The sequence below is a fragment of the Xenopus laevis genome, chromosome 1S (assembly GCF_017654675.1).
Source record: "Xenopus laevis strain J_2021 chromosome 1S, Xenopus_laevis_v10.1, whole genome shotgun sequence".
In the NCBI taxonomy this organism is placed as follows: Eukaryota; Metazoa; Chordata; class Amphibia; order Anura; family Pipidae; genus Xenopus; species Xenopus laevis.
In genome coordinates this window covers 2385530-2405475 of record NC_054372.1, presented here as the reverse complement: position 1 = coordinate 2405475, position 19946 = coordinate 2385530, and the positions used below count along the sequence as shown (strand labels likewise).

The following is a 19946-nucleotide window of genomic DNA, read 5'->3' as shown; positions in this document are numbered from 1 at the left end:
CAAACAGTACAGGAAAAGCATCACCAAGAGGAGAATATTTATAAAGGCACCAATCTTCAACTACACTACATTTCCACCATCAGAAGATTTGCAGGCATGAGAACTATTTACTGAGCATAAAAAGGGGAAAATGATACATTATATATGGTTCTTAACCAGAAGTCTCTTCTTTTTTCACCTAAAAGTGATATTCTACCTAACAGCCATATGTATAACACTCTGCAGTACTGAAATGCGTGGGTCAGACTTACAGTTCCGTATTCACATCACCAAGCCTAAGTATGAATACAAATACATTCAGGATGGAGACATCATCATCATCGGTGGAGTGTTCTCTGTAAATTACAGTGTGAAATATATACTAGATAATGGTGGAAAATACATTCCTATTTGCATAAAGTAAGTGACTCAATTTGGTTCCACAGTAAATCTTCATCAGTCGTAATTGGCTACTTTACAATGTATTTTCTGTAACCAGCTAAGTGTGTTATTCACCATGTAACAATGACAAAACAATGACAATTTACCTTTGATCCACTTGTTTATTTAATATTGTTTCTCATAAAATGTATTTTTTGTGTTTTTTTATTTTAAATATTTATTTTTTTGCCTTTGTTTAGGTATTTTTATATCTACATTTTTCTGTCATGGGGTGCTACATATTCTGGGCACCCATATAAATTCTACATTTGGTTTTCGTTAAATTCACTATACATGCACACACAAACACACATATCCATTGTCAACAAGCTTGCTTTAAAAGCTATAATATATAAAAAGGACTTTCGGTCCAGTTCATTTTGATTTATATTCTGGAAAGCTTTTTCAAACTTAGATTTAATACACTAATACATTGCTATATTATGCTTAATCCAATGTACTTTGTCGAGCAATTTGCAGATAAAATGCATCCCAATGCAAACTGGATAGAGCACAATGTGAACTGTAAATGAAACAAATGTAAAAAAATAAAATAAAGATATGTCTCAGCACTCCATCAAACCATTTCAAACCAAACCATATATATATACATATATATATATATATATATATATATCAATCAAACGATATATATATATTTGACTGTGCAGTAAATCTCAGTAGTTTCTTGTTGGCTCTAGAGACAGGGGCAATGTTTGAGACTTCGGCCTTGTATGTCACGTCAATCAGGGCCTGAGCTCTCCCTGAGTGTGTGGAGATAATGTAGGAGTGTTACCTTAGTCTCTGCTTATTGCTCTCTGTTTATCCAATGCTGAGATAGATAATGTGCTGAGCCTTATACAACCAGGCCCTGCCCTACAGACACACGCACCTCTGGGCCACATTCATTATAAGCTCCGGGGCCAAGGTTTCCTTCCAAGCACCGTCCCCTCGCTTTTTGCATCTGGTGCTGTTGGGCCTCCTGTATGGATTGTTGTGTGTGTGTGTAATACAAGTGCAGTCCCCTGTGCTAGCACTGTTGTGCAACTACTTTACTACACCCAACCCAAGTACAGGGATCCCTGTGGCTGCTGTATCGATTGGATCACACAGACATGTCTGGGGTTTTATTTCTTGCACTAAACAGGACAGAATCTGAAAGTGAAGTGACTGTTCACCTCAGGTTATTACAAGCGCACAGCTCAACACTGCTGGGAACAGGGTTACCAGGTATAATTTTCAAAACCAGCCAAAGTCAGCTATAAAAACCAGCCCAAAACTAGCCAAGATCAACTTCAAAAGTAGCCAAAAATAGCCCAAAATGTGCAGTGATCAGGGGCGTAGCTACAGAGGGGGGCCCAGACGTTATAGGGGCCCCATAAGACCTTAATACAATAAATATTGGTAAAACAGGTCAACCTTTAGTCATTATGGTGGGCAGCAAATTTTTACCCCAAAATTGTCTGAAATTTAGGAAAGTAACTGGAAAAATGCTAGAATTAGTGATGTGCGGGTAGGGATTTCTCTGACCCTATCTCGCCTGCCCGCATCCACACTTCCAGGTTGCTTTTATAGACCCAAGCCGGCCCTGCCCAGCAGGTGATGTCACAAAAGGGGTGGGGCGAGCAGGCACATCGTTTATAAAACATGAACCCGAAAGTCGGCATTTGATGGTGGAGGGCATGGAGGGCAGGAGAAGAGATCAACCTGCACCCACCTGCCACCGGCAAAGAAGCATGCGAGGTCGAACATGCTCAACCCGCAGGTATCAGGCCGGCACGCACATTAGTAGCGAGAAGGCTTAAAGGACTAGTAACATCAAAATTTTCTTTTACAAAATTCGTTAGTACGCAAAGAAAAAAAAACACCAAGACAAATTATACTTTAAAATCGCAAAGTCTTTATTAAGAAATAACTTACCAAAACTCAGCTTCCACTCCTCTTCAGAAAAGGCGACAGGGCGACCATCCATCCAGCGGTGCTCGATTTCTCCTCCCTGGCTCATCTGCTGCTGCATCCGTGCTACTGTGGGTTTAGGAGAGAGAAAGGCTGTGTCAGTTTTGGATGGGGAAACCAGCCTAATCTTTTCTTGCAGATAAAGGGGCTGTAAGGCTGTGCCTCAGATCGGTGATTATGCACAATACATACTGGTGGGTTGGGAGACAGGCTCTTCTCATCGCCTCTGCGCTGCTGCTCCCGCTTCCTCTGGCTCAGGCACTACTGATTCTGGGGGAACTGGTGGATGAAGTATGAGGGGAGGAAGAGTGCAGCGCATTTCCATTTTTTTATCAACGGAAAGTGAAAAAATCCATTCCTCTTAAATTGGGATCCCCACTCCTGTAGCGGGAGGACCCCCTGATAGCACAAAGCAGGACCCGGGCAATATCGTTATCCTAATAAAGGCTGGAGGGAAGCGAGAACTAGCATGCCAGAGAGCCTTAGCAGCCCGGTGTCAGGCAATGCGGTGTTCATGGAATTTGGGCCTATGGTGGTAAATTGTGCAGAACTATAGGTTCCATGCAGGATGCTGCCACTTTGCACAGTGATTTGTCTAAACTGGAAAACTGGGCAGCAAACTGGAAAATGAGGTTCAATGTTGATAAATGCAGGTTATGCACTTTAGCAAAAATAATATAAATGCAAGTTATACACTAAATGGCAGTGTGTTGGGAGTTTCCTTAAATGAGAAGGATCTTGGGGTCTTTGTAGATAACACGTTGTCTAATTCTGGGCAGTGTCATTCTGTGGCTACTAAAGCAAATAAAGTTCTTGTATAAAAAAGGGCATTAACTCAAGGGATGAAACATAATTGTGTCTCTTTATAGGTCCCTGGTGAGGCCTCATCTGGAGTATGGGGGCAGTTTTGGACTCCAGTCCTTAAGAGGGATATAAATGAGCTGGAGAGAGTGCAGAGACTAAGTGCAACTAAACTGGTTAGAGGGAGGGAAGAGTTAAATTATGAGGGGAGACTGACAAGGTTGGGGTTGTTTTCTCTGGGGGAAAAAAGGCGCTTGTGAGGGGACATGATTAGATGGGATCAGTTCGCATTATACATGTAATAGCTGGGGATGTTTTTAAACATTATGACAAATTTATGTATGCTTTAGTAGCAGAACTTTATTTCAAACTGTAATATTAATTAAAGTTATAAAACCAGCAAACTGAATTCCCTTTACATCTGAAGAAAAAAACATGATTATACAGTGTTTAATTACAGTCATTATATGCAATGAGGAACCAGAAGTGGACATTGGGTATTATACTGTCAATTGAATTATAGGCTTTATATAGAGTACAGGGAAAGCATCACCAAGAGGAGAATATTTATAAAGGCACCAATCTTCAACTACACTACATTTCCACCATCAGAAGATTTGCAGGCATGAGAACTATTTTTCTGATTACTGAGTGCAATAAGGGGTACAATGATACATTATATATGGTTTCTAAACAGAAGTCTCTCATTTGTTCACCCAAAAGTGATATTCTACCTAACAGCCATACGTATAACACTCTGCATTACTGAAATGCGTGGGTCAGACTTACAGTGCCGTATTCACATCACTAAGCCTAAGTATGAATACAAATACATTCAGGATGGAGACATCATCATCGGTGGAGTTTTCTCTGTAAATTACGGTGTGAAATATATACTAGATAAAGATGGAAAATACATCCCTATTTGCATAAAGTAAGTGGTTCCACAGTCATAATTGGTTACTTTATATTGTATTTTCTTTAACCAGCTACTGTAAGTTTGTTATTCACCGTGTAACAATGAGAAAAATATAACTCTTTACATAAAGTTTGTCAACTTTGATCCACTTGTTTATTTGATATTGTTTCTCATAAAATTTATTTTTTGTGTTTAAATATATATATTTTTATCTTTGTTTAGATAAAACATTGTTTATGTCTACATTTTTCTGTTATGGGGTGCTACATGTTCTGGGCACCCCTACAAATTCTACATTTGGTTTTCGTTATAGTCACTATACACGTCATGCACTATACATGCACACACAAACACACATATCCATCATCCACAAACTAGCTTTAAATGCTATAATATATAAAAGGACTGTTGCACCAGTAGATTTTAATTGATATTCTATACAGGTAAGCTATTTTAAACTCTTTTCAAACTATTTCAAACATTAAATACACTAATATATTGCTATATTATGGTTAATCCAATGAACTTAGTCAAGACATTTGCAGATAAAATGCATCCCAATGCAAACTGGATAAAGCACAATTGGAACTGTAAATAAAGCAAATGTAAAAAAATAAAATAAAGATATGCCACAGCACTCCATCAAACCATTTCACTATTATACCGGTATTTCCATGCCAGGAAAAATACTCTTGTGTATGGAAACGTTTTTTTTTTTTTACCTTCCTTTTACCAAAGCTACACAAATAATTCACCAACACAGGTTTGTCCAAGTTTAGCTCCCAGCATTGAGCAAAGCTACTATCCCTTTACCCAGTGCCAGCATATCTATACTATAAAAACAGTTGCATAAAGTATAATAAACATGGCTGATGGTGCCATGTTTCTTCTGCTACCAAGTGTTCTTTGCTTGGGTTTGGGATCAGGTCATTTTTGTGCAGTAAACTGTGAAGAAACCCTGTGTTGAACAATACTGATCTATGATCTACAATCAAACCATCACTCCATAATGAATAAAAAGAACACAATAGTAGCTTCATCCATTGATGTTTGAATTTGGTTTTTTTTATCACAATGAAAAAATCATGGTCCATTTAAGATCCCACAACAAGCCTTTGGATCTCCTACAAAACATCTGCAATATACATGGCAGACATATACAAAGACATATATAGACATTTCTATTTACCTTTTGAGTTCCATATGGAAGTCATCTATATCCTTCTAATCATATTATTATATTCCCATTGGCAAGTCTAACAATTAATGTGAATTTATTTCATGTGTGCCTTCCTATTAATATTGGGCTCAGTCTTTAATGTAAACTAATGTTTATTGCACTGAACTGGTGTTTACCTCCTCTTAATGTATTTATAATTGTTGAGACTCTCTTTTTTCTACTTTAGCTGCATTTTTATTTTTTATATTTATTTTATACATCTCACTACCACCAAGAACTTCAATAAGGCTTCTTAATATTTTTGATCTTTCCAATTTGCTGTCTGGTTCATTTTCAATTCTCCTCTTTTGAGGCTCTTGGTGAAGTGCTCCCATGTTGTAAGGTTATACCTACAGTATGTGTGGCGTATTCATGAGCACTGGAATTGAATGCTATCATTTACAGTTGGTTGTTATATAGTTTCTACTTAATAAGAACATTTTTTCCCCACAGTCCCATTCAAAATCGTTATATTGAGATCCAGACCTTGCTGTTCACAATTGATGAAATCAACCAGAACCTGGATCTGTTACCCAACATCACTCTGGGATATCATGTATATGATTCTTGTGCAGATCCCAATTTAGCTATGAAGAGTGTCATGCAGATATTAACTGGCCCGGGGAGAATTGTTCCTAATTATTCTTGTGGAGATGAAAGGGAAATTGCAGTTCTTATTGGAGGTCGGTCAACAGTCACATCCCTGCCTATAGCACAGCTATTGGGTATTTATGGACACACACAGGTAACTTAATAATTCCATCATTCATTTAATTTTGCACAAAACACATTATCTCAAGTTGTGCTTAATTAGGGCGATTTCTCATTTAAAATTGTCAGAGCCCTGGGCCAAAGGCTTGTTATGCCAAGTAAGCCTTGAGGGAACATACAGAAAGTTACTGGTACAGACAAAGAAGGTGCAAAGAACGCACAAGTTAGGGGCAAGTTAAGTTGAAGAAATAGGTACTGCAAAAAGCAGGGCAGGCTAAGCTGGGAGAGGAAGACAGGCAAGGCTGGCAAAATTGAAGGTACCAATAAGTTAAACAAGTCAAAGGCCAGGCACATGTCAGGGCAAGCTAAATTTAGGAAAGTCTGTGTAAAATAAAAAAAGTTAAATAACAAAGTATGAGTATGAGCAGGGTGTACACACAGAAACAGACAGGAAGACTTACATTCATTATGCTGTACATTTATGAATTTGTTCCTATAGTAGCACAGATGTTCAGATATGGGCATAATATCACCATCAGCATTTAAATATAATCTATTATTATGTTCCCTTTATACCTCACTTACTAAGGAGCAATTTACTAGAAGCTTTGAAAAATGTTGTGTAGCTGCATAAGTCCCAATTATTTCTAGATAGAATGGCACACCTACCTTTATGTGGTTGGTTATTTGGACACATTACTAGATAGTTCAAGTAAATTGAGTTCAGAAGCTACAATAGCTTCACAGTGTTTTTAACCTTGCAAAACGCTATGGTATCCATTATCTGGAAACCCGTTATCCATAATGCTCCAAATTATGGAAAGACCATCTCCCATAGACTACATTATAGTAAAACAATCCAATTTTTTAAAAATAATTTCCTTTTTCTGTGTAATAATAAAACAGTCGCTTGTACTTGATCCCAACTAAGATATAATTAATCCTTATTGGAAGCAAAACCAGCCTATTGGGTTTATTTCATGTTTAAATTATTTTCTAGTAGACTTAAGGTATGAAGATCCAAATTACGGAAAGATCCATTATTTGGAAAACAATGGGTCCCGAGAATTCTCGATAACAGGTGCCATACTTGTATATGATACCTGTGTGACCTCTTGGACACCCCAACCCAACACTGAGTCGCAAAACTGCAATAGTTAATCCTAACTTGGTCCTAGAAATGATCCTGATTTCAATATTACACACATCCTTTGCCTGTTCTTAGGGTGAAGGTAAATATATTTTTCTGTAACTTGATTTCCCAATAACATTTTTATTTGATGAGCTTGATTATTAAAAATCAAAACGCAATTGGCTTGACCGAAAGGGTTGATTAGTTAATTTTTTAGTAAGCAGGTACTGAACTTCTGAATAAATATGGCAGATGAGATTAGAATTTTAAAGCTGGTACAGTATTTAATACAAATCATTCACGTAATGAATGTGATTATCAGTGAACACCAATTAAAATGAATGCCCCATAATAGCATGTTACCGTGACATAACTAAAATACAACCAACCTTTGCACATTTTATTCAGATGGTCCCTATAAATTTAATAATATTGATATATTATGTAATTATCAGTATTGTTTTGAGAATTAAAAATATTCCAGTTTGTTTTTTTATACATCTCATAATGTCAATCCCTTGTTCCTTTGTTTTCAGATAAGTTATAGTGCAATAGATCCTGTGCTGAATGACAGAGCTCTATATCCACATTATTTTAGTACTGGACCTGATGATTATATTCAGCACGTTGCTATAGCAGAGCTGGTGGAACACTTGGGATGGACTTGGGTGATCATTCTGGCAGCTGGTGATGAACGTGGTGAAAGAGAGAGTCAGAACCTCAGGAATGAGATCACCAAACATGGAGCCTGTGTTGACTTCATCGGCACTCTAACAGATGATATAAACACAAACACAAGAACACTAGAAAGAATACAAAAATCTACTGCAGAGGTGGTTGTCTTGTGTGGGGAACAATTTCGTACTAAGATTTTCTTTGTAGAAAAGATAATAAAAGAAAAGACTTTGGTGGCTCCAGCAACATGGATCCCTGGTTATCCTACCTCACTCTTCAATGGCAGTCTCATTTTTAATGAAGAATTCTTTATCTTCGATAACTCCGAATTTGAAGACTACGTATTGACAATTAAAGAAGACATATTACTTAAGGACCTATTGACAGTTGCCTCTTCATGCCTGACACATGACGAAGAGAAGGATACGATATTTAAGAATGTTTATAGCAAGATTTTTCGGAACTGTTCAGGTTCAAAATTATTACCATTTTATGGCCGGAGTTACCGAGTGTACACAGCTGTCTATGGATTTGCACATGCAGAACATGACATGCTTTCTTCATCTGGACAATTCTGTAATAAACATATCCACAAAAATATTCATAGAAAACAGGTACAAAATCAAACTGTCATAAAACCATTCATTTTGTTCAGTGATATTTCTCAGAAGTTCTGTAGTTTCACTGATGAAGTGGGTCAGTTATTTTTGAAGCAGGATTCAATATATTTCCTGGGTTTCCTATTCCTTCACAAAGTGTCTTTGGGTTAGGACAACATTTTAGAACAAAATTATAAAAACATCAGAACAGAATAACTGAGTGCAAGCCATACGGTCAATTCTCATGCAATATCTGTCCTGTAGAAGTACATTGTCACCAGATTAAATATAAAGCAATCATTTTAGGGAGAGAAAAAAATCTGAATCCTTATTTACATATGCAAAACAGCCTGTCTGGGAGGCATATAAAGGCTCGTTTACAAATCTATTCACTTTATACTACAGTTTGGGGATTATTTATCAAAATCTTAAATTTTCTCACTATTTTCTGAAAACCACTCCAACCAAATCTGCCCCCCCATTAATCAATATATTTTCATGTGAATTTCTTGTGCAGGAAAATAATCTATAAAAAAAAATCTGATTTGTATGTTTTTTTCCGATTTTTCTCTGAAAACTACAACTTTTTTGGATTTGATACCCTGAAAACTGGAATTTTTTTATTTCTATGAAAAAATTGTGTATTTTTTCCTTCAAAAGTCTTATAACTTTGATAAATAACCCCCTATGTAATCTCGACGTGTTTATTGGATTAAGTGTAAATTCCCATTCAACTTCATACCAGTTCTGCATGAAAAAATAGCATGAGTTTCAGCTGTTGTAACTGAAAAATGACGACGCTTCATTACAGTATAATTTGCAGGTAATAGAAGAGGGCAGTGTGACTTGGGTTCTCATGTTCTTCCATAAGGCTTTTTCCCATTTATCTTATGTATAATGTGAAGATGAATAAACTAATGTTCACTCTATGTTGGTTTCTTTGACAATGCTAAAAAAATGATGCAGACACAGGAGTAACTGAGTTGACTGGTAGAGCCCTGAGGGCCATCTTAGACATAATCCAAGGGAAAATACAGCAGTAATGTCCAACAGTTCCAAGCAGTATGGCTTAATTCTCCCTAGGTACAATAGATGATCAAGTAATACACCACATATTTCTGTTTTACTAAATATGGAAATATGGACTGGCCAAGATCAGCCCCCATGTGGCATTAGCCCAACAACTAGTTCCCTGAGGCACTCCTTGTTGTCATCATTAGAATGAAGTGAAAATAAGATTAATGTGTGGTCTGTATCTCAAATTTGACCTTTCCTATATTTTTTATCAGTGAGAATGCCATTGTAGCTTTACTGATTTTAATCTTATATTTAATTCCATTATACAGTTACACTACTATTTAAGAAATGCCCATTTCAAAGATCCCTTGGAACAAAATGTATCTTTCACTGAGCTTGGATTCTTGAATCTGTTTTACTCAATTTTCTCCATGTATAGCAGCATAAAATACGGGATGCAAAGAATCTATGTTGGCACTTATACTTGGTCAGGACATAAAGGATTTCTTGAAATTTATATCCAAAGCATAATCTGGAAGAAAAATACCAATAATCAGGTAGGACAAACATATTGGGTAATATATGATCGGCTCCTGTACCCAGATAAAATTCACTTTCAAAGTTATTACATAATTATTTTGTGGCAGAAAGAGAGAATGTAGATAATCTATGGATTCTAGAAAAATGGCTCGTCTTAAAAAGGACTTTGGTGACACAGATGAAACAAATAGTCAGACTGAGCCTGGCTTGGGAAACAGTCTGGGGAAAATATATTGTGTAAAATCATTTTGATACACATTCATTTCTTGAAAATGGTACTATGCCCTATGGAACATATTATAAAGTTATTTTATTTTTTTATTTTGAAAATCCTCTCTAATGAAAACTGGTCACTTTTGAGTTAATATCCCCATTAACATTTTAGTAGATAAGTGGGTCTCTTGTAGCTAAATGATATTAACTCGGTTTTACATAATCAAGGATTTTTGTGTCTCCTTGCATATCTCTATTGTGCATGTTTTTCAGGAGACACAAGGAAGGTCAGGGTTGGACTGGGCCACAGGACATTAGGAATAAACCCAGTTATCCCAGGGCCCTCATAAGCCCCTCTGGCTCAGGCCCATGGAGAGTGAACATTGGCCCTGGTGATTGCGATGAGGAGCCTTGGGGTATTTATTAAAGTCCGAATGCCAAAAACTCAAAAAATTCAAGTTTTTTTTTCCATAAAATCCAAATTATTTATCGGGATTTATACCCGAGGATGGAAAAAGTCAGAATCCAAAAATCCCGCATCTTAGTCCTGCCAAGGTTGTACATAAGGCAGTGGGAGAATTCCCGAAGATATCCTGATCTGTACTGGGTTTTGTGTAAAAATCCAAAGATTTTGTGGTTTTCACAATTTTTTTCAGTTTTTTCCCCGAACTGGAATTTCTTCTGAGAATTTATTGATTAATAAGGGAAATAAACCATGCACATTTGGTCGGAGTATATTTCAGAAAATAATGGGATAAATTCAGATTTTGATAACAAACCCCCTGTCCTGCATGCACTTGCTATGGACATGGGTCAAATGTTTTGGGTATAATCTCTGTTACCTCAAAACATGGTAAATTAGATAGAGATAGATCGAGATAGATAATTAGATTACTGCTGCATAATGGGCTCCTGCTTACAAAACAATCACAAGAAAACAATATGGGAATCTAAGGGGTTTATTTACCAGAAACAAATTCAACCTAAATCCCATCCACAAATCTGGCTTATTTGATCATATTTTAAGTAAAAAAAATAATTGGTTTCGAGTTTTGTACAATTTCAATGCGAATCGTAGCACTTTTTTAATTGCCACTTGAAAAACTCCCAACATTTGTGCAGTTAAAACACCTTCAGTTTTATCACTAAAACATCGACTAGAAGCGGGAAAAAATTAGATTTTCACAATATTTTCGGATGTTCCACCCAATTTTTTTTTTTTTTGGATTTTTCACCCGAAAACTCCGAAAACTTTCGGGTATTGCACGAAGCCCAGCGCACACCAAAAAACATTGGGACTTCGCCCATTGACTTATGTGCAACCTCAACAGTAGTGATGGGCGAATTTGCGCTGTTTCGCTTCGCCGGAAAATTCGCGAAATTCGCGAAACGGCGAAAAATTCGCAAAACGGTGCTGGCGTCTCGTTTTTGACGCCGGCGGCCGTTTTTTCGACGGCCGTTTTTGACGCCGGCGCCCGTTTTTTCGAAAAACATTTTTTGACGCCGGCGAATTTTTTCGGCGAATTTTCGCGGGCGTTTTGCGAATTTATTCGCCTGCCGCGAATCGTGCAAATTCGCCGCGAATTCGCGCCTGGCGAATAAATTCGCCCATCACTACTCAACAGGTCTGAGATGCAGGATTTTCTGATTCGGACTTTTCCATCCTCGGGGGTTTAATACATTCCGAAAAATCCATGATTTTTTAAAAGTCTGATTTTATTAAGAAAATTCATAATTTATTTTTGATTGTTGCATTCGTAGTTTAGTAAATAACCCCCTTAGTATGTGCGATAGTGTAATGGTTAGAATTCTTGGTTTGAAAATTTTAGTGCTATGGTCCAGGGATCGGGTCAGACATATGTTGCTTTTTGCTTTTGCATGTATGTTGATAAAATAGTTTAGAACATTATTTTATTTAATTGCTATTAATAATTAATTGCTATTAATAACTAAAATACTCAATACAACACTCAAATATACATATAATAAACTAGATAATAGTTGGAGCAGGGTCAGTCATCGGTATAAAGGCTCATGATCTGTTTTAGATATTAACTGAATGTTAACATAAAGCCCCAAATAAAGCTGGTCTAGACCTTAATCTAATTTTCAAAAATAAAAACTGCAAACTGTTTATTTCAACATACAAAAGTATAAAATGTACCTTGCTCTGAATTGGACTCAGAATCATGTTTTTTAAATTTGCAAGGGAAAAACTCTAACCACTATATTATCATGCGAGATGATGCTGAATGTCAGAATTTAATAATAATGCTTTCATTTTTAAGTAAACCAAAAGCATGGTGAATATTTGGTGCAGATATCATGAAAAAAACACCACAGCCAATGACAGATTTTGCCACCATTTTGTTACAATATTTTGCTTCTTTCCGGTGTACGTGGACTGAATAATCCTTAAGAGAATGCCTACTGCATGATGCACCATCTGATGTTCTTTTATGTAGTTTTAGTCCCAAGAAAAACAATTCGATTGAGACTAAGAAAAAGATTTATTTAAAATAGAATTTTCAGATTTCAGGTTAAATCACATTAAAAACAAAAAATGCATTTCATTTTTGAATTGTCTCCAAAATCTCTAATTTTGAAAATAGCTTTAATTAAAAAAAAACCTCCTATTAACTTCTACATATGTGCTAGATTTTCACTAACAAACTTGAGATTTTTTATATTCAGAAATAATCACTTTGACATCTTTTTCCAGAATCCCGCCGATCGAACGATTTTCCTTCGATCCCAAATTGTCTAGAAAGCCTATGGGGGCCTCAGTTTGAGGTGGAGAAGTAGGTGGTCAAAGTTTTTTTTAAGGAGACAGTACTTCGACTATCGAATGCTCGAATAGTTGAACATTTTTTAGTTTGAATCGTTCGATTCGAAATCGTAGTCGAAGGTCGAAGTAGCCAATTCGATTGACGAAGTAGCCAAAAAAATACTGAAGTATTTTTTATTCTATTCCTTCACTCGAGCTATGTAAATGTGCCCCTTAATGTCTCATTATTATTTCCAGACTCTGAAATCTCAGTGCTCTGCCAGCTGCCCTCCTGGCTACAGAAAAGTCCCACAGAATGGAGCGCCGCCCTGCTGCTATGACTGTGCCTCATGCTCAGAGGGGGAGGTCTCCAATTTAACTGGTAACAAGGAATATTGTAAATACGAACAAGAGGAGATTGATTTGTTGTGTTTTGGTTCATCTGCTAGAAAGATTATTACTTTTGCCAGAATATCCTCTCAGTTAGTATTGTTATATAAGATAGTGATCAGTCTATCCAAAATCCATTTACTGTACTTTACGTGATACTGACTTGTTGATTATTTGGTCCCCATTTTCTTTCTGTAGGTCAATACTTAAGATCTTGCTTCAGTCAATTTTAAACGTTTACATGCATCACAAAATGATTTTTAAATTAGGCTTTATTTAAACATCATGATTTTATCCATGGGAGGCATAGCCAGTGGAATTATTAAAGGAGAATTCAACCCTCTTGATACCCCACTGGTTTTGTCCTTGTCCATGTAAAGCCAGCTTCAAAAAACGGCAAATGACCCTGTCTAACTCTGAAATACTTTAGCATTAGCCTTGTGTCCTCTCCTGCACAAGCTGCTTTACTTTGATCAGCTGCGGAGGCGTTCTCCCCCAAGCGCTGATAGGGACATGTGCAGTAGACACCTTTGTTCTGGCTACATATTATGTTCATCTCTTTTTTTCCCTGAGTCTCATTTCTAGGTCCTCCTTCTTTACCCCTTTGTACGAAGATATCATCTCTCCTTACTCCTCCCTCAGCCGTCATAAATTAGACCTAAACCTTCAACCCTCATCTCTCGTACAGTATTTATCTCCCGCTTCCCCCCTCCTACCTAACCCAAAGTAATGTTTTACTCTGCAGAACTTGAGAGGGCATGCTTCGCTGTATCTATATTACTGAAAAGTAACGAAGGAGGGTGGAAGGCAGAGATATACATTGAACAGGAGGCGAGGGCTGAGGGGGAAGGAAGAAGAAATGTAAACTGATTACAGCGGGCGAAGGAAGGAGGATCAAGAATGGAGACACCAGGGTGAGTTTTGCTGATGATGTCCTACCTACATTATTACAAGATGCACATGCAGACTTGGTAGGGAAGCACGGGAGAAGAGTAGAGTGCAGCCAGAAGACTGAAGCTTAAGAAGATGGTAGTACACAAATCAAAGGGGCGGCCATGAACATGCAATACAAATTTGAAAAACACATAGCTGTAACATAGAATCGGTTAAGGTAAGTAACATCCAGAGTTAACATTTCAGCTGGGACCCTCTTTGGCTATTCATACCTAAGGTTTGCAAGAAAAATGTGTGGAGGGTTGAATTCCCAACCTTCTCTAGAATGCGACTGAGGAGTATAAACACACTTCACTTCCGAACTCACTCCAGGTTCCTGGTCACTTTCACTTGGCAACAGCGCTTCAAATAGGCAATATACTCACAGCCATGGATCAACCTTGGTTGTTATAAAAAAGTTCCATCTTTATTTTCTTCCATTAAAAGACCATCATATCATGGCAAGGATGGGTTGAATCCCCCTTTAAATGACCTGGGGCAGCAGTGTGAAATCTGGACCTTTAGTTCTCCATATGACCCTTTCTCCACGTTTGACAACTGATCAATCAATAAACTTATAGGGTTGACATGTATTACACAATGGTACCCTTTACATTTTGTATAAATGTCAGTAATTTAAGAGACAGAGAAATAAAAGAAAACAAATGCACCTTGTGAAAGGGACTGAAGACTGTATTAAACCAAAGGAGCCTTCTGAAAGGAACATGAGAGTTGAAATTAGGTCTTTGGGTTAAGGGGAGCATATTGTAATGTAAAATTACAAACCACCTACAAAGAAAGCTATGAGGATTTTTTTAAAATCATTGATTTATAAAGAAGATACTGTGATAATTAGATTGCTTGATTAAATAAAGAATATACAGTAGAAATGAATGAGAAGGGACACAATATTAATGTTACTGGAAATTCCTGTTTTTCCTATCATAACTATGTTTTATTTTAGATATGGAGAACTGTGTGAGATGCCTAGACTATGAATGGCCAAATCATGAGAAAACAATGTGCATTGAGAAACCAACTGATTTTCTCTCCTATGACAGAGATTCTCTCACTCTAATCTTTAATGTTCTTACTGTGATTCTTTCTGCAATAGCAGTGAGTATACTGGGGATCTTCATTTCATTTCGAGACACTCCGGTAGTGAAAGCCAATAATCGGAATCTGAGCTTTATTCTCCTTGTCTCAATCAAGCTGAGTTTCCTCTCTGTGTTTCTGTTCCTTGGATGTCCTATAGATATAACCTGCATGCTCCGGCAAACCTCCTTTGGAATTACCTTCTCCATAGCCGTCTCTTGTGTCTTGGCTAAGACTATCATGGTTTTTATTGTTTTCAAAGCCACCAAACCTGGTAGTTCCTGGAAAACATTGGTAGGGGCAAAACTGGCAAATAGTATTGTTCTTTTTTTTTCAATGATTCAAATAATAATTAATGTTATCTGGTTGGGCATTTCTCCGCCATTTGCAGAGCAAAACATACATTCTGAACCTAGAATTATCATCATTCAGTGCAATGAAGGCTCAGTAGTTGCCTTCTATATTGTCCTCTCCTACATGGGATTGTTGGCATCTGTGAGTTTCATTGTAGCTTTCTTGGCTCGGACATTACCGGACAGTTTTAATGAGGCCAAGTACATCACTTTCAGCATGTTGCTCTTCTGCAGTGTTTGGATCACAATGATCCCGGCCTATCTGAGCACCAAAGGCAAATACATGGTGGCAGTGGAAATATTTGCCATACTCACCTCAAACTGTGGCCTTCTCTTCTGTATATTTCTACCCAAATGTTATATCATTTTATTAAAGCCAGAGATGAACACAAAGCAATATTTACTGGGGAATAAAAAGAAACTGATTGTTACTCTTTAAAACACTGTACAAGTATGGGATCCATTATCTGGAAACCCATCATCCAGAAAGCTCAGAATTATAGAATGGCTCCCATAGACTTCATTTTATACAAATAATCTACATTTTTAAAAATTATTTCCTTTTTCTGTGTAATAATAAAAAAGTAGCTTGTACACAATGCTACACAATATGTTGGCGCTATATAAATACATGTAAATAATACTTGATCCCAACTAAGATACAATTAATCCTTATTGGAGGAAAAAACAGCCTATTGGGTTTATTTAATGTTTACCTGATTTTCTAGTAGACTTAAGGTATGAAGATCCAAATTATGGACAGGAGCAGTGACCAGCTCCATTTTGTAGCTCACACCCTTCCCAGCTATAGTCAGGTGATCCCACTGGTGGCCAAATAAAGGACAACCAAGTTTGGGAGTTTTGCTTTAAAAACAATTAAGTTGTGGGTAATACTTAGTCCTTTTGTAAAATGTATAATGAAGCAATTGAATTCTTAATGAATCAGAAGAAAGTTGAGTGTAGGACTGACCAGATATGGGATGACTTTGACGTAGTTGTTCAGCTTAAATATATTGCAATATATGGACAAACAATTCCTGTGTTGTTTAAAGGGTAAGGCATTTATAGAAGCTGTATGCACAAAATGTTTTGATGTCCTTAATATACTGATAATGGGTTGCGTGCAGAAGACTGTATTTGTCTATACATGTATATATATATATTGGTTATACTATAAACTATATATGCATTTGTGTCACATTTTATAATATTTAAGAATATATTATTAACATAAACTGATTTCTGGCTGACTGTTGACCAAGGATATATTTATGTAAATATGTATATTTATTCTTATATACACATGTACATAAGTATTCCTGGTTATAAGGGTTCTTTAACGAAAGAGATAGTTCAATCAAAATATATATATTTATTTATAAAAACACATATCTTCAGAAGTAATACACATAAAACAAGTTACACTACATAGAAAGTATAACAAATATTTACAAAGACAATTAGAAATATGTATATGTTGGATCTAAATCCACTGCCTCTCTGATACTCATCCTTCCATTAGGTCTGTCATCTATGTCCTCACTTCAGGAACACCCAGGACTCTCTGCCTAACTTAGCCTATTAACCTATAGACTGACCATAAGTTCATGTCAGGTTCTGATTGGTCAGTGACCAATACATTAATCTTGGGGGGTAGGGCATGGATTCCCGAGGCAGTTCATTCCAGAATCAGGACAATGGAATGGGGAAAGGCAGTGTGTAGAAGATTTGCTTTTCCAGCTGCCCCTGGTCAAAAGGGAGAGGATTTAACAACTGTATTCTACATAGGGTGTCTTTGAAGCTTGTCTTTGTCATGTCCTGATACTATCTAATATGTAATATGTAAATGACACAACATTCTTAGATACAAATCACAATGTATATATACATACAATATACACATATTGCATATAATAAAGATAAAACACAAGTCTCCCTGAGGTAACACTCACAATCCTTAACTTCACTTACAAAACATCCCTATAGTCTTAGACAGTGAACGATTGTACAGAAAGTACAATTGAGCTGATCTCTTCAAATTACAAGGAGCTCCTTCTTGCTGCCCAAGGTAACTTCTGGGGTGTATTGAGGTTCTGTAAGGCTCGGGTAGGGCTTTCAACAGCAGAACCATTTGTTTGGCTTCAGGATAGAATTTCTCTAGTCTAAAGATGGGGCCTCCTGTTCTTTGTTCTTTAGGGTATGAAAAAAAGCACCAGACCAGACCAGATGTTTTTTAAAGTAATTATGTTCCCTCGCAAGCACCTTTTCTCCAGCAAAACAACAATTTAAATTTTTTTATAGTTAAATTGTTCACTTTGCCTTACTTCATTAGTTGCACACTGATATTCACATACCAAATGCTAATTACACATTACCCTGACACATATTATTACACAGCTTATATATTTTGCTCATCAAGCTTTAATCTTATGTAGGGGCCCATAGGGGTTAATCTCCTGGTGGTAGAGGAGGTGCAAAGTGAAAGGTTCTAAACAAGCGAAGGGGCACAACTGTAAGCAAAGTCTTTTGGGTAGAAGGTCGTGGTACAAGGTGTTAGACAGAATCGTAGTCAGGACAGTCCGGGTCGAGGCAGGCAGAGAATAATTGGTCAGGCAGGCAAGGGTCAAAACCGGAAGATCAATCAGAAGGGACTTAGCAGAAGAGGTAGTCGGTATACAGGCAAGGGTCAGGATCCAGAGGTCAGAATAGTCAAAAGCCAGGCAGGGGTCACAACAGGAATCAAACAGGTTCAAAAGCAGAATAGCACAAGCTCAGATAGCACCAGGAACAGACTCCTTTAACAGGTAGTGTGTACAAAGAAAATGTACCTTCAAATACTTTTAAATTTCACGTATGACGTCAGCACGCCTGCGCCTTTTAATCCCAAGGAGTCGCACCGCACGCCCCCTAAGGTACCGGCGCCTGTGGCGCATAAGGCACCAGTGCTGAGGATTTGTGCTGAGGGGGCGGCAGGCTTCCCTGACATCCCCCCACTAGACCACCAGGGTGAGTTTTCATTACAGGAGGAGGCCAGTTTCTAACTATGCTGAGTATTATTAAGTAGTATGTACAAGTCTTTGCCTGCTTGATAGGCTTAGATGATGTCCTGGTTCAGTTGCAGCCTACTAAGAAAACCCAATTGTACCTCTCACAGAGACAGAATTTCTAGACAGAATAAGGTATGTTAGCAGAATATCGTACTGCCCTCAATCATGACTATTGATGGGCGAATTTGCGCCGAAATTCGCACAACAGCAAAAAATTCGCGAAACGGCACCTCGTTTTTTGACACCAGCGCCCGTTTTTGACGCCGGCGTCCGTTTTGGCGATTTTTTTTTTGATGCAGGCGAATTTTTTTGGGCGAATTTTCGCGGGAGTTTCGCAAATTTATCCGCTGGCGGCGAATCGTGGAAATTCACCGCGAATTCGCGCCTGAATAAATTCACCCATCACTAAACATGACATCATGGCAAATTTCCACAAGTTTGTATGAACTGGGATAATGTGGACAATATACACATTTACAGATAAAGAGCATAAGTATCGAGATGTAAGCCTCATGACTAGTGATGAATGAATATGTCCTATGTCCCAAAACTACGAATAAATAGCAAAATTCCAAAAATTTGCTAAACACATTGAAGTCAATAGGTGTCAAAAAAATGTTTTCGTGAAACAATTTTTTCAGCACGCAGCAGTTTTTTTATCACTTGCAATACATAAAGTCAATGCCCATTTTTTTCTTATGGCGACTTTTTCTCTCAGTGACACTTTTGTCTTGACGACTTTTTTGTCTCTGCAACTTTTTTGTCCAAATACATTAAAGTCAATGGGCGTTTTTTATATGGTGACTTTTTTTTCTCTGGGACAATTTTGTTGCGGTCAAATTTTCTGCAGCAAATTTTTGCTGCAGTTTCGCAACTAAATTACCAGGTGGTGAAGTATGGATTTTTGCACTTCATGCCTGCCGAATAAATTCGCTCATCGATACTCTTAACTGGGAAGGGGTCACAGTTCACCTTTGTGTTAAATCTCAGTATGTTGTAGAATGGCTACTTCAAAGCAACTTTTCAGTTGGACTTGATTTTTTTTAGTTTTTGACTATGGCTATCATTTATCTTCTTCTGACTGTTTCAAGCTTTCAAATGGGAATCACAGACCCCATCTGAAAAACAAATGCTCTGTAAAGCTACAAATAATGTTATG

At 37.3% G+C, this 19946-nt stretch overlaps 1 protein-coding gene across 1 annotated transcript; it reads left to right on the top strand.

The window, feature by feature from the left end:
• The first annotated feature begins 232 nt into the window (after positions 1 to 232).
• Positions 233 to 16235, top strand: LOC108704016 (taste receptor type 1 member 1). The gene is made up of 5 exons (XM_018240381.2): positions 233 to 399; positions 5769 to 6060; positions 7695 to 8447; positions 13228 to 13351; positions 15257 to 16235. The coding sequence occupies exons 1-5, from the start codon at positions 233 to 235 to the stop codon at positions 16177 to 16179; spliced, it is 2259 nt and encodes a 752-aa protein (XP_018095870.1). The 3' UTR covers positions 16180 to 16235.
• The last annotated feature ends 3711 nt before the right edge of the window (positions 16236 to 19946 follow it).

Bases quoted from the DNA above. Each gene is read 5' to 3' on its own strand.
- LOC108704016 (XM_018240381.2), top strand. From the start codon at position 233: ATGCGTGGGTCAGACTTACAGTTCCGTATTCACATCACCAAGCCTAAG. The intron at 6,061-7,694 runs GTAACTTAATAA...CTTTGTTTTCAG, and splicing joins GTATTTATGGACACACACAG to ATAAGTTATAGTGCAATAGA. The intron at 13,352-15,256 runs GTAACAAGGAAT...GTTTTATTTTAG, and splicing joins GGAGGTCTCCAATTTAACTG to ATATGGAGAACTGTGTGAGA.